Source organism: Amborella trichopoda, chromosome 5 (genome assembly GCF_054954075.1).
Source record: "Amborella trichopoda isolate Santa Cruz 75 chromosome 5, AtrichopodaSantaCruz75HAP2 v2.0, whole genome shotgun sequence".
In the NCBI taxonomy this organism is placed as follows: domain Eukaryota; kingdom Viridiplantae; phylum Streptophyta; class Magnoliopsida; order Amborellales; family Amborellaceae; genus Amborella; species Amborella trichopoda.
In genome coordinates, this window is record NC_142340.1 from 46,485,648 (window position 1) to 46,500,795 (window position 15,148).

A 15,148-nucleotide genomic window follows, 5' to 3' on the forward strand; every position below is an offset into this window, starting at 1 on the left:
AATATTTGAGGATCTTGAGTTGAATTGGTTGTGAATGGAAAGAATGTTAAAGTAGTTGGTCTCTTACGGATATTCTGATAAATTTCTCAAATTAAAATATAAAAAATCATGTTCCAAGTCAATAGTACTCAAATTTAAGTAAAATGCTAAATTTTTGGCAGTTGACAATTTATAGAAACTTGAAGTAAAAATAACATTTTTAATTCAAATTTATATCCTTATTTTTTGCTTTGAGATTGCACATATATTATTACTGAGAATTTTTTATGGAAGCCTAATATACGGTTATAAATAAATTATTTGGAATATTAGTAGTCTACTTGCTCTCTTAGATCAGAAGACCCACTCGAGAGGATGTTTTTCAATCTGAAATTTTGGAATCATTCAAGAATTATTGAATGATTATTCTCAAAAAAAAATATGAAATTTGAGTTTTTTAACACTTAGATCTTACCATCTAAAAATTAGATGGTCTCTATTCAATCTTGAGACATTATTTTTCCAACAGTACAACTAAGAAATTTATTAAAGTAAATTTATGGGTTGAAGAGATTATGTCTCTAAAACTTGAGGTCCTAAAATTAATTATAGATATGGTTTTACTCCAGGAGGAGTAGAGTATCTTTTGGTATTTACAAAGGCAAAATATGAATTAAAAATAGAGAAATGTATATATAGAGCCGAGGCTTTAAACAATCAAATTAGAGCCTATCTCAAAAAATTCACTAGAAGATATTGTTTTGATGGAAAAGTATCCTCCAATTGATCATCTCGACATCAAGATGCATGGACATGAGAAAAAAATGGATTTCAAGTTTTGGGAATAGTATATTTTGTAATGCATTTTTGGCTCGTTAATTTTTAAGATTTTCAAGTTTTCATAGAACTGTCTATCTACACTATTTTTAAAGCTTTAGACTTTATAAAAAAAAAATGAAAATATATTTTAAGGCTATCACAAAATTTTTTTATGTTGAAACCATATTTCTCGACACTATTTAGAGGTACGCTCTAATTTAATTATCTAGAGGCTAAGCTCTATACAAACCGCCCCTTTAAAATAAAGGGTGCCATTTGCATAAGGTTGCAACCTTAAACAATCTAAGTGCACCTTTAAAATTTTATCCTAAATATAATTTTAATATCAAAATTTCTTACGATTGTTTGAGAATCTATTTTCATTTCTAATGATAAAATTTTAAACTTTAAAAATAGTTCAAATCAAGTAGATCAATAGATACATGAAAATGTTGAAAATAGACGGTCTAGATAATGTGTTGTAAGATACACTATTTTACGGACTTAAAAACTTTTTTCTTTTTCATATTCATATATTTGGATATTGAGATGATCAATTAGAGAGTTTTTCATCATACAAACTTTTTATGATGGATTTTTAAGGTCACCTTTAATTCTATATTTTAAAGTTGCAACCTCGTATAAACTTTTTCCTAAAAATCACTAAAAATCTTAAAAAAAACTTAATTAATTGGAGATAAGAGAGAAAATACTGTTTCTTCCCGGTATAAAATGAAACTCTTAAAGCGTAACCAGACAGTGGAGTCTCTCTCGCTCTACCTTCGCTAAAGCCATAGTTATCTTCCGTTCCTTTTTGCCCTAATTTTCTCCGAATTCTGCGTTTATTGCCCAAATTTTATTCGGTGGCCTTTTTTGCGTGATTTCTCGAAATTTCTCTTCTTTTTTATTTTGGGTAATTTGCTTTGTAGAAAGGAAATTATCTGTGATCACCATTTACAGAAACTCTCTGGTGAATTTGCTCTATTTTTCTGGAAAACTTTCGTGCAGCATCAGTTGCAGCAAGTTATCTTGCTGATCAGCTTATTTTTCAGTGATTTTTTGTGAAAAAATCTGGCTGAGATGGTTTTTTAGTGGATCTGAGTTATTTTCTGGGTGATGGTCAGTTACTTAAAGGAGTTTTTTGCTAGATCTGACCTGATTTTCTTAGAATTTTAGATGGAGAATCAGCGATTGTAAAATACACTTTTAAAATTGACTGTTTTGGCACCACCTCCACTGGTTTGAGGGGTTTTTAGGTCAGATCTTTTGTTTTTCAGTAAATATGGCTCAGATTCTGCTCCATGGAACCCTCCATGTAACTATATATGAGGCAGAGTCTCTATCAAACCCTCACAGAGCTACAGGAGGTGCCCCAAAGTTTATCAGACAGGTAAGGAGAGATCCTTTTTTATCAAAGAATGGTGCACACTAATTACTGGAAAATGGAGGAAACGTGAACTTGATGGAATGGTTTTTTGATATTGTATTATTGTAGTATTTATTTGTTTTAATGAAGATGTAACTTTCTCTGTTTGCTTTATTCTTGATAGTGTCTTTGTTTATTGGTGGGAATGCTTGAGATTAAGTGGTGCAAGTGTTCTACAGGATCTAAATATGCTTCCTTAAAGACTCAAAATGAAGATAGTTCTCAAAAAAAAAAAGACTCAAAATGAAGATGAACAAATTATTGAAAAGCTTAAAAAGGAAAATGAAAAGAGATTTTGCTTAGAAAATCTATAGAGGTTTGCAAAAAATTCATTTTGTATTATTCTGTTTTTTTTTTTACTCAAAAATATTGAAAAGGTGGAGTTAAAAGATATAGAATAAAAAATTGATCGAGGATGAAGTTATCTTAGTTAAAGGTGAATATAGATTATAGGATTACTGATATTTCTTTGGCCTGAAATTCTTATGGATCTATGTATTTGTGTAGTCCATCTTGGTTTTTGCCATAAAAATCACTGTGAACCTCGGTTGCGTTTATATTCATGAGTAAATAACATATACTGATCGAAAGATAAGAAGTTACCTATGGGAAGGAGTGAACTGTTTGTTGAGAATTGCATGATATTAGTTTACTTGCTTTCCCTCTTACCTTCCATTCTCTCTACATGTCATCCCATGGTGTTTCTGGGATAATCATGCTCGCTCAACTTGTTGGAATATTGCAACTAGTAATTTAAGTTAGGTAAAAATGCCACTATATTTGAAATGTACTTCACTTTCGGTATTTGCTGTACATGTTATGATAGTTGTCACTCCTGTACATATTTAGTCCATTTTTGGTCTTGATTTTATTTCTTCACTCAAAATCGGGAGCCCGAGCGTAGGAAAAGTATTGTGAAGAGAAGTTATCAAACCGGGGTTTCCTGGATCAGGAGATCATTTCACCGACCTAAGGTCTTTCAATTTTTTTTTCCTTTTTCACTGCCTCTTCAACTACTGATTACAATTCTTTTTCTTTTCTTTTTTTCTCCCTTTTTACCCTTTTGGTGTGCATTTACACCTGCAAATCCTTTTATAGCTCGTTGAAGGCATCGAGGAGACTATCGGATTCGGCAAGGGAGCTGGCAAGCTTTATGCAACAATCGATCTTGAGAAAGCCAGAGTGGGTCGAACCCGTATCCTCACGAACGAGTCAGTGAACCCACGATGGTATGAGTCCTTCCACATCTACTGTGCTCACATGGCCTCCGACATAATCTTCACTGTAAAGGATGATAACCCAATTGGAGCATCACTCATAGGAAGAGCACATGTCCCTGTAGAAGAAGTCATCAATGGTGATGAAGTCGATACATGGGCTGAAATTTGTGATGAAAACCGTAAGCCTATAGGTGGCGGCGCCAAAATCCATGTGAAATTGCAATATTTCGATGTTACAAAAGATCAAAACTGGTCAAGAGGAATAAGAAGCCCTAAATTCCCTGGTGTACCCTACACATTCTTTTCACAGAGACAGGGGTGCAAAGTCTCTCTATATCAGGATGCCCATGTACCCGATAACTTCATCCCCAAAATCCCTTTGGCTGGGGGGAAGTATTATGAGCCTCACAGATGCTGGGAAGATGTATTCGATGCAATTAACAATGCTAAACACTTGATCTACATTACGGGTTGGTCGGTGTATACTGAGATCACGTTGATTAGGGACCCAAAGAGGCCTAAGCCCGGAGGGGACACCACTCTCGGTGAGCTCCTCAAGAGAAAGGCTTCTGAAGGTGTGAGAGTATTAATGCTTGTTTGGGATGATAGAACATCGGTTGGTTTACTAAAGAAGGATGGCTTAATGGCTACCCATGATGAAGAAACTGAGAATTACTTCCACGACACCGATGTGCACTGTGTGCTTTGCCCTAGAAATCCCGATGATGGTGGAAGTTTTGTGCAAGACCTGCAAATCTCTACGATGTTCACCCACCATCAAAAGATAGTGGTTGTTGATGCTACGTTGCCTAACCCAGCTAACGAACAGAGGAGGATTGTGAGCTTTGTAGGAGGAATCGATCTATGCGATGGAAGATATGATACTCAATTCCATTCCCTTTTTCGAACTCTTGATTCAGTTCACCATGCTGATTTCCACCAACCCAACTTCCCCGGAGCCGCAATCACAAAGGGTGGACCAAGAGAGCCTTGGCATGATATTCACTCAAGGGTTGAGGGTCCTATTGCTTGGGATGTTCTCTACAATTTTGAGCAGAGGTGGAGGAAGCAAGGGGGTAAGGACCTTCTTGTTCAGCTTAGAGATCTCAGCGATATAATCATCCCACCATCGCCTGTTATGTTCCCTGAAGATAGAGAAACATGGAATGTTCAGTTGTTTCGATCAATTGATGGAGGGGCGGCGTTTGGGTTCCCAGGAACTCCTGAAGATGCAGCTAAGTCTGGGCTTGTCAGTGGGAAAGACAATATTATAGATCGAAGCATCCAAGATGCATATATTAATGCTATTCGTAGGGCCAAGGACTTTATCTATATTGAAAACCAGTATTTCCTTGGTAGCTCCTTTGGTTGGAAAGATGATGGCTCGATTAAGATCGAAGATGTTGGGGCTTTGCATCTTATCCCAAAGGAGCTTTCCTTGAAGATCGTTAGTAAAATTGAGGCTGGAGAGAGGTTTACTGTTTACGTGGTGGTGCCAATGTGGCCCGAAGGTGTGCCTGAGACTGGCTCTGTTCAGGCTATATTGGATTGGCAGAGGAGGACATTGGAGATGATGTATAGTGATATTGCTCTGGCGATTAAAGCTAAGCAACTCGATGCAAGTCCAAAGGATTATCTAACTTTCTTTTGTATTGCAAACCGAGAGGTGAAGAGGAGTGGGGAGTATGCACCACAGGAGCAGCCGGAACCTGACACTGACTATGAGAGGGCTCAAAAGGCCAGGCGGTTCATGATTTATGTTCACTCTAAGATGATGATTGGTAAGCAACTGAACCTGCAAACTCTTTATAGTTATGGAGCATTGGAAACTTTTTCTTGATAGTACAATGCTCATTCATAATTTATAGTAGTGAAATATTACCAAGTTAACATCTTCCTCTCATTCTTTGATAAGCGTCATTGGAACTTCTTTTTTGGTTTCCTCCCCCAAAAAATAAAGATACAAGTCAGGTTACCATTCAAAATGTGTGTGTCTATATATATATAGGGAAATGACCTTGTGAGACCCTCCCACACTCATGTGTGTAGGACCCCAAAGTATCATCATTAAATTTGACACAGTTCTCGATAAAAGTTATCACATGGGTGTGGGACTCGACTTTTTTAGATATTTGTGCCAAATTTAATGGTGATCTTTTAGGGTCCTACACACATGGGTGTCGGAGGGTCTCATAGGATCATTACTCTCTCTCTCTCTCTATATATATATATTTATGTATATATATATATATATTTATGTATATATGTATATTTATGTATATATGTATATATATATTAGGGGAATGATTTCATGTCACTATCTGATTGTGATATAAAGAAACCACACTTCTAGAAAACCATCTTTGTGACGTTTTTATGGCCCTAAATTTTGTAGAGGCACTCTCTTCATCCCAACAATCAATTCCAAAAAAAAAAAAAAAAAAAAAAATTCAATTTGCACCTTATATATGATCAAATGGAGCTCCATCCAACAAAAAATCTCGACTGTCTATTAAGTGAATTTTGAGATCTAGGCCTTTAGGAACTTAAAATCGGTTTTTTCTTTTTAAAAATTGTCAATCTGATGATACCAAAGTAATCTACAAAATTTATAAAAAGAAAAATTTCCGCCTAGATCTAAGTATCTTACCAAACGGACGACTCATATTAAATGGGTTAAAAAAAAACACTTTCTTAAGTTGCATTTTTAAATTTTATTATTTTGGGTTGTTTATCCAAATAAAAAGCATTTATGTTTAAAAATTAGGATAAAAGAAATGGCCCTGGCATGGTTTTTGAAGATTATTTCATTATATTAGTATAAAACTATTGCATGAAATCACTCCCTATATATATCTAGCTGACAACTACAATAAATGCCCATGCCCAATGACATTGACTGAATTTGGGCCGATCCAATGGTCACGATTGTATTTCATATTTGAAGTTTAGTTTTTTTTATGAAGCTAAATTATTTGAAATTTAGAACGTCTATTTTTAAAAAATAGGCAAATATAATAAAAATATAAAAAAAAATTCTCAAAAACCAAAGTGACCAAAATACCCTTGAAACTTTTAGGGGTATTTTAGTCAATTTATTTTTTTGAATTATTATTTTGAATATTTTTTATTAGGTGTGTCTTCATGAGAAGAGTGGACGCCTCAAATTTCATATGATTTGAATTTGAAAAATTCAAATTCCAATATGAAATGCAGCCACGACGGTAATATATATATATATATATCGGAGAGTTTGAGGTCAGCCAGCTAGTTGACCTCTATAGTAAACGTCCAATGGCCCAGATTGAATCTAGGCAATGGTTACAATTGCATTTCGTATTTTTTTTTTTTTTTTGTAATTCCAAATCACTTGAAATTTGGAGTGTATATTCTTAAAAAATAGGTGAATATGATAAAAATATCAAAAAAATGATTCATAAAAATTAAATAGACCAAATTACTCGTGAAACTTTAGGAGTATTTTCGAAAATTTATTTTTTTGAACAATTTCTTAATTATTTTTATTAGGTGGCCCTTGATAAGAAGAGTGGATGTCCCAAATTTCATGTGATTTGGATTTATAGAAAAAGATTTAAAATTCAAATACGGAATACAGTCGTGACTATCCGATCGGCGTAGATTCAATCTAGGCCGTTGGGCTTATACTATTTCATCAGCCCATTGGCTGACATGATATTTTCCCTATATATAGATAGATAGATAGATAGATAGGGGGAATTATTTTATGCAACGGTTGTATAGTAGTACAATGCAACCACATATCTAGAAAACCATATTTTTGACATTTGTATGACTCCAAATTTTGCACACACATTCTCTTCATCCTCATAATCAAATCCTATGAAAAAAAAAAATTGAATTTGCACCCTAGATATGGTCAAAATTAGTAGCCTTCAACAATGAATCTCGACCGTCCATTTGGTGAACTTCAAGATTTAGGCCTTAACAATTTCAAAATTACTTTTGTTCTTTTTTAGCATTATTAATCTAATGATGATAATGCTATATAAAAATTTTGGGAATAAAAAATCATTCTATAGCCTATATCTACCTATCTCACAAAAATGAACGGCTTATATTAAGTGGGCTAAAAAACACTTTCTAAGGCGTTTTTTCAAAAGTTTCTTTTTTGTGATTGTTCTTTAGAATGACAAGAGTATACGTTTAAAAAATTGTGTCAAGCAAATATCTCTAACACGGCTTTTGAAAATGGTTGCATTATACTGCTATACAACCGTAGCATGAAATCATTTCCCGATATATGGGTAAACTTGGTTTTCTGTGACAACCAACATGAGGGTTTATTTTTTTCTTTCTAACGTTTCTTCCAATTGTGTGCCCAATTACGAATGGGTCCTCTATGTTCTTGACTTTAACTTGGCATAAATGCAAACTTCAAATTTAAAGATTTATTGTGAAAATATGTTATCCTCGTGATTATTGCTTGATGAGTTGGGGCGAGATGGTTATCTATTGCTCTTTGCCAGATGTGGCTACCTTGTTTTCTTTGATTCACCATATAGGGATTTCTTTTCTCACTGGTATTCTTTTAAAATGAAAATTGAGGAGCAACTCTTCCCTACACTTGTACAAATGCCTCCAGTCATGTCAAAAGACAAAGCAAATCGATGATAGAATCATAATTTCAGATGCTTTGATGTTTTTTATTGCTTCTCGTGCATAAAGGACTCCGATGTAGGGTTCTAGATAAACTGCAGAACCCATGTTTTCTATCTCATGCCTGTCTATTCTTCTTATCCATAATCCATCCATGCTATTCATTGTTCCTTTCTCTCTCTCTGTCTCTCTTTTTCTTCTCAAGCTCATTATGTCATCTTTATAATCATTCCACAGTTGATGACGAGTACATCATCGTGGGATCAGCAAACATAAACCAGAGGTCAATGGATGGTGCAAGGGACTCAGAGATAGCCATGGGAGCCTTCCAACCTTATCATCTTGCAACTCGTGGCCAGCCTGCTCGTGGCCAAATCCATGGCTTTAGGATGGCATTATGGTACGAACACATGGGCATGCTCGATAATGTGTTCTTGGATCCCAAGAGCGTAGATTGCATTCGAAAATTGAACAAGGTTGCTGACAAATATTGGGACCTCTATTCTAGTGATTCTCTGGATCGGGATTTACCTGGCCATCTCTTAACTTATCCAGTAGGGATCACTAATGATGGATATGTAACTGAGTTACCGGGCTTTGAGTTCTTTCCTGATACTAAGGCTCGGATTCTCGGCACCAAGTCTGATTACATGCCCCCCATCCTCACCACATAGGTGCCATTCTCTCTCTCTCTCTCTCTGAGTATTACTGCTGCTGCTGCTTCTAGTGTGGGTTGCATTTTGAGTTGTAACTTGTGTTGAATAAAGTAGTTTAGAGCTGAAAAGGATGAAATGTTTATGAGCTTGACTTGGTAGATATTTGTTACTGTTTACTCTTGTGAGTATGTGATGCTGACTGTTTGATGAATGTTGGAGAACCATGTGTTTCTAAGTTATGCTTCCAAGTTATCATGTGCTTGGTCTCTCTCTCTCTCTCTCTCTCTCTCGAAATCGTGCACTTGGTTTGTTTTGAGTGTCTCTCTCTCATGTGCTAGATTTATTTTCTATGGTGCTCTCTCTCTCTCTCTGAATCATATACATGGTTTCTTTTTGTGCGACTCTCTCTCTTTCTCACACACATTTAGAAGAGCTTTCTTTTGAGTTTTGTTAGAGTCATTTTACCCAAGTGACAGATACATAGCAAAACATTTTGAAAATCTTTGGTGCCATATTTCAATTGTAAGAAATGGCAGGTGTTGGGAAGTTTTCCCTATTAGGGTAGGTGTAAATCCTTGAATGGAGTTTCAGTATGGGACCCCCCTTACTAAGTCTCTCTATCCCTAACCATATCTTGTAAGGGCTTGATGATCAAGCCCTACAAACATTATAGTTTTGGTTGAAAAGGTCTGTAAGGTGCATTATTGTTGAGACTTTGGTGGCCAAGTAGGGACATATATGAGTGGTTGGGAATGGGCCTCTTTTATCATAATGATGGTGAGCAATAAACAAGTTTTTGAACTTGGACCATGGGTGCCAAAAAGGGTGGCAAAAGTGTAATCACTGGGTGGTGAAACATTTTATTGGTTTTGGGTTTAGGGGTGGCGAAAGTGTAATCACTGGGTGGTGAAACATTTTATTGGTTTTGGGTTTAGGGATGGGGCTTGTCAATATCAGCCATTAGAAAATTGCCTAGCCGTTTCGGAATTGCAGAACTTGGTTCGGGTTTGGACGCAAGAGATTGTAGGCAAAAACCCCAAGAATTACCATAATTTTTTAGGGGTTTTAAGCTTTTCATTTAAAACATGGTCCCGTTTGGCTTGGGCTTGCGAGTTAGACCAAGGCGACACAATCTTAGTAGGGGTGGCAACAGGTCGGGTCCGTGTCCGGTCGGACCTAGACCTTGACCCAAAAATATAATGTGGGACCCAGATCTGGATTCGGACCCGACCAAATCCGATTGGACTCGCTTCAAAAATTAAAATATCTTTGTATTTAAATAGATTTTAATATATTTTTATAAATTGGGAAATATGGGACCCATACCCGAATAGTGTTCGGGTCCAAATCTTGGATTCGGACCTGACCCACCGGGTCCAAATCTTGGACCCAAACCCGATCTGCCGGTTCTAGGTTTTGAACCCAAAACAGGACTTGTTATGACTTGGGTCGGGTCTGTGTCTGGTCCCAGGTTGGGTTCGGGTCCATTGCCACCCCTAGTATCAGGCCATTGGCCAGTCCAAGCCCTATTATCACTTTTTAAGCACAGGTTGATGTACATCCAAATACACCGTACACTATTGGTATATGGTACACTACGTTACTCTTTTGTTGTTTTGATTAATTGTGTTAGGATGTTTTTATGTTGGGTGTTGGGAAATAATTGTATTTGAGTTTTTAGTACGGGAAAAGTTTATATAAGGTTGACACTTTAAATTGTGGAATTAATATGCATCTCAAAAATCCAGTGGAAAAGGCTATTTTGACATTGAAAAACTATCTCTAGTTGATCGGCTCGATCTCGAGATGTATGGATATAAAAAGAAAAAAAAAAGATTTCAAGTCACATCTAGCAACACATATTCATTTTCAAAATTTTTATGTATTTATATATCTGCTTGATTTAAACTAGTTTTGGAGTTAAAATTTTATAATTAGGGATGGAAATAGATTCCTAGCCATCCAAACAAATTTTGAAATCAAAATTGTATCTCATGACAAAGTTTAAAGTTTAGAAGTACACCTTTGATTATATAAGGTTGCAACCTTATACAAAACCACACCCATCAACTTATATACGGTTCTTTTTGACGGGGTACAAAATGGGAGATTAGGGTGACCTGCTTTTAAATCTAATTCAATCTTCATCTTTACCCATAATAAATAATTTTATTAGTAATTGAAATGGTAATATATAAAGTATAGGGTGCGGTTTGTATAGAGCCGAGGCTCTAAACAATCAAATTAAAGCCCTCCTTCGAATCGAGAAATATGGTTTCACTACTGGAAAGTTTTGTGATAGCCTTAAATTATATTATTATCTTTAGTTATAAAATTTAAAGCTTCAAAAAACTGTAGATCGAGCAAATTTATAAAAACTAGAAAATCTTGAAAATTGACGGTCCAAAAATGCGTTACGAGAAGCACTTTTCCAAAACTTGAAATCTATTTTTTTTTCTCATGCCCATGCATCTTGATGTCTGATCAATTTGGTGATATTTAAGCATCAAAACAACCTCGTTTAGTGAAAGTTTGGAGATAGGCTCTAGTTTGATTGTTTAGAGCCTAGGCTCTATATAAACTTCTCCAATATAAATAAAAATTTCTATTGAAAAAGGTATTTATTCCTTTAATGAATATTTTATCTTTATCCCAAAATATGATTAAAATAATATTCTACCATACTTTGAGGATCTTCTTGCCAATTTTACTTATACAACCAATGGTTAAAGTAAGAATCGTAGCATTCAAACTAGTTAATAAGGCAATAATTATATTTACGGAAGTAAGGTTACAGAGTTCCACCTATAGTATGTTTTCGTTGAAGGAAAAAGTTTACATATGGTTAAAACTTTATACTTTAGAAGTGATGTGCACTTTTAAAATCCAATAGAAAAGAGTGTTTCAATGTTAGAAAACCTCCTAATTGATCATCGCATGAATATATAGAAAAACAATAATTTCAAGTCTTAAAAGAGTGCATCTTATAACAAGTTATCTACACCGTTTATTTTCAAAATTTACAATTGTTTTTAGATATGCTTGATTTGTACTGTTTTTTAAATTTTAAATCTCATAATTAAAGTTGAACATAGATTTTCAAGCCATCATGAGATTTGACACTAGTACTATATCTTTTAGTAAATTTTGGTGGTGTGCCTTACTTGTATAGTATAAGATAAGCAATTTATACAAACCTCACCCTAGTTGAACGATGTAGAACTAAAACAATGAGAAATTTAGCATGTATTTTTGGAAAATATTAATTCTTCACTGTCTAATTAAACTGGATGGTGCAGATTACGACAACTATACTTCTACAAATAATGTTTTCCCTTATATATGGGGATTGCTCCATTTGAAGGACTATTAGGATACCTACAACCATGATGTCACAAGTGTGCCTCTGGTCGTGATCTCAAGGCTTGGAGTATTTTATGTTTAACGAAAAAAATTACATGATATAGGGGCGTACCTAAAAAAGAATATAAAGAAATGTTTCTGATAAAGTAAAATTTCAGTAGTTTGGTCATTTTATTTTGTTAGGAGTATCGTTATTGTATTTTTCTCAGGTGTACCTTTATGAAAGGATGACACACCCTAAATTTGGTGTTAATATGCATTGTAGAAAAATTAAAATAAAATAATATTTAGATCTGACATTGTGAACAAGACCATATTAGCCAATGAGATTGGATGGCTAGGACAAGGGTGACATATATAATTTCATTGTACTTAATAGTATAGGCTTCCCCTTATATAAACCATTTTTCATGAAAGAAATGCTAGAAAAAGGGTACACATTAGAGAGAATTTCATATGATTTAAGACAGGAAAAAAATTTATATAAGGTATCAACCTTTTACTATAAAGTAAGGCATGCCTCAAAAACTCATTGGAAAAATGTTGTCTTGTCACTCAAAAACCCTCCAATTGATTATCTTGACTTTGAGATATATTGGTGTTTAAAAAAAAAAAAGAATTTAAATCCTAAAAACATCTTGCAATGTATTATTTGAATTATTCATTTTTACGTGCTTCTAGAAATCGGTAGATCTATACTAGTTTTGAAGTTTTAAATTTCATTATTAAAAATGAAAATAGATTTTCAAATCATTATAGGAATTTCGGCACTGAAATAACACATTTTAGCATTATTGGGACTCCTTACTTTGATTGTTCCGAGTATCAACCTTATATGGACCTCACCCTTGAGATATTTGAGAGTGACTTACCTGTTTTGTTGAAGGTATATGGACAATGGTTTGATAGGGTTGTTACCCTATCAAAATAAGCAGAGCCCCTTTATATCGATTATCTTGGCTTGAACATTATGACTGTTGAAAAATTTAAGATTTCAAGTTTTAAAAATAGTGTATATTGAAACAAATTATTTAGACTGTTCATTTCACTCCAAAATTAAGTGTTTATAGATTTAAAATATCTTTATCTTTTTTTAGTTTCAAATTTGATTGTTGGTGTTTGAAATTGATTTTAGAGTCATCATGAGGATTTCATTGCCAAAAGTGCTTTCCCGAATTCGTGACGAGGCTTTATTTTGTTTTTATAAAACCTTGGTCTTACAAAAACATCATCCTTTATTTTTGTACCAAATTTAAAAATAAAAAAAAAAGTTCGAAACCTTCATCTGAATTGCTTGGACATCGAATTATTTTATTTTTCTCACCAAACCAAAAAAACAAATACGGCAATAGTTTAGCACTTGGTTTGAAGGTCGCTGTCACTTCAAATTTTGTCTTTGGGTCCACACACTCATGCGAGTTTTCAAACTTCAAAGAATATCTACCAAAGAAAAATACCCAACCATAAGAAAGTAAGGACAAAAAGTTGGGGAAAATATAATAATATGACCCCATGTGAGATAGGACCCCATTAATGTCTTGGTTGGTTTCAGCATTGATGATTGCAGTATGACTCTTGGCCGAGCAGTTCTAATTCAAAATGTGCAGGCTGCTTTCATACCATTGTCTTCCAACCTATTGGTTAGATAAATGACAAGCCCATGGGTTTTCATGACACAAGGACCTAGAAGGTAGGCTGGCAATACGCAGGGCCCAGTGTTGGATAAGTAGGCTTTCATGACGACCGATTAACTCGGACTCGGGCACCACTGGCCGAGCCTGAGTAGTCCCGATTTCATAGGCCACCCTTTGGGACATATCTCTATAGTGCATTAATCCGCTTATTTATTTACAAATCAGCCGACTTATATATTAATCGGCATTTGCAAGACTAATGGGCGATGTATTAAAAAAATCGGGTGATTTCTACCATGTTATGGATAAAGCGTGTTAAAAGCCTTTTGCAGGTCCATTATTGGATTTTGCAAGCCTCCGCAATCGTAGAGTACGAGGTGCCGTAAGGTACTAGGACCTCCACTAGGGAAGAAGAGGGCCTTAGATTGGTTCGGGAAGAAGTCGTGAGAGCCAGCATAGTAGCTACACTTGGATAGAGACGCACATGTGGCGAGTGCCATAGGCTAAATTATCCTGGACAATGACAACGCTAATGAGAGGCAAAATAAGGCCAAAGAGGTGAGGAGCATGGATAGTTTCAAAATCTAGGTAACTTCACATGGTAGTATTCCTACTTGAAAATGAGGTATCGTTGTTGCCCTACAGGCTCCATCAGGCTTCATGATGTTTTTTGCCCCAGTCGACTCTGATAACGAAACTCAAGAAAATTCCGAACCCTATTGTCTTTCTTACTACTTTCGAGTGGTGTTTTTTACTATTGTGTAATATGTAATTTCTTTACATTACTTGTTCACTGAAAAAGTATTGCTTCAAGTGCCTAATGTTTTTTGGAACCCAATTATGTCTATAATATTTATTTGTTTCACTTATTTTTACGTTACAATATAAAAAAAAAATACATATATAAATTTTTAATTTTTTTATAATTTTCTTATAAATTTTTTGGGGTTTTTTACCCCCATTTTTTTAGAATTACAAAACTGGGCACTAATGGGCCGACTAAGTCGTACTCGGCCTGACTAATTGGCTCAGGCCATGACTGATTAGTTAGCCCGACTCGATCTTTCCTGCACTTATTTATGCTCCGATCTACACCGATCTTTGGGATGATGTTTGCTCAAATCTTTGTAAAACTGAGTTATTTTTTAAAAGAAAAAGTTTATATAAAGTTGCAACCTTAAAATGTAGACCTACAGATGCACCTCAAAAATCCATCAAAAAAATTTATTTTAATGTTGAAAAACCTTATAATTGATCATCTCGACATCGAGATGATTGACTACAAAAAAAAAGGACTTTGAGTCCCAAAAATAATACATCTTGCAACACATTATCTAGACCGTCTATTGTTTTTCAAATGTTTATAGATCTACTTGATTTTGACTATATTTAGAGTTTAAAAGTTTATAATTC

General features: G+C 34.8%; 1 protein-coding gene across 1 annotated transcript; it reads left to right on the forward strand.

The window, feature by feature from the left end:
- Positions 1 to 1,546: 1,546 nt before the first annotated feature.
- On the forward strand, positions 1,547 to 8,993 carry LOC18431892 (phospholipase D alpha 1). The gene is made up of 3 exons (XM_006842006.4): positions 1,547 to 2,188; positions 3,323 to 5,225; positions 8,320 to 8,993. The coding sequence occupies exons 1-3, from the start codon at positions 2,081 to 2,083 to the stop codon at positions 8,754 to 8,756; spliced, it is 2,448 nt and encodes an 815-aa protein (XP_006842069.1). The 5' UTR covers positions 1,547 to 2,080; the 3' UTR covers positions 8,757 to 8,993.
- The last annotated feature ends 6,155 nt before the right edge of the window (positions 8,994 to 15,148 follow it).

Coding starts and splice junctions, on each gene's coding strand:
- LOC18431892 (XM_006842006.4), top strand. CDS start 2,081: ATGGCTCAGATTCTGCTCCATGGAACCCTCCATGTAACTATATATGAG. Junction 2,189..3,322: donor CCCCAAAGTTTATCAGACAG/GTAAGGAGAGAT, acceptor ATCCTTTTATAG/CTCGTTGAAGGCATCGAGGA. Junction 5,226..8,319: donor TCACTCTAAGATGATGATTG/GTAAGCAACTGA, acceptor ATCATTCCACAG/TTGATGACGAGTACATCATC.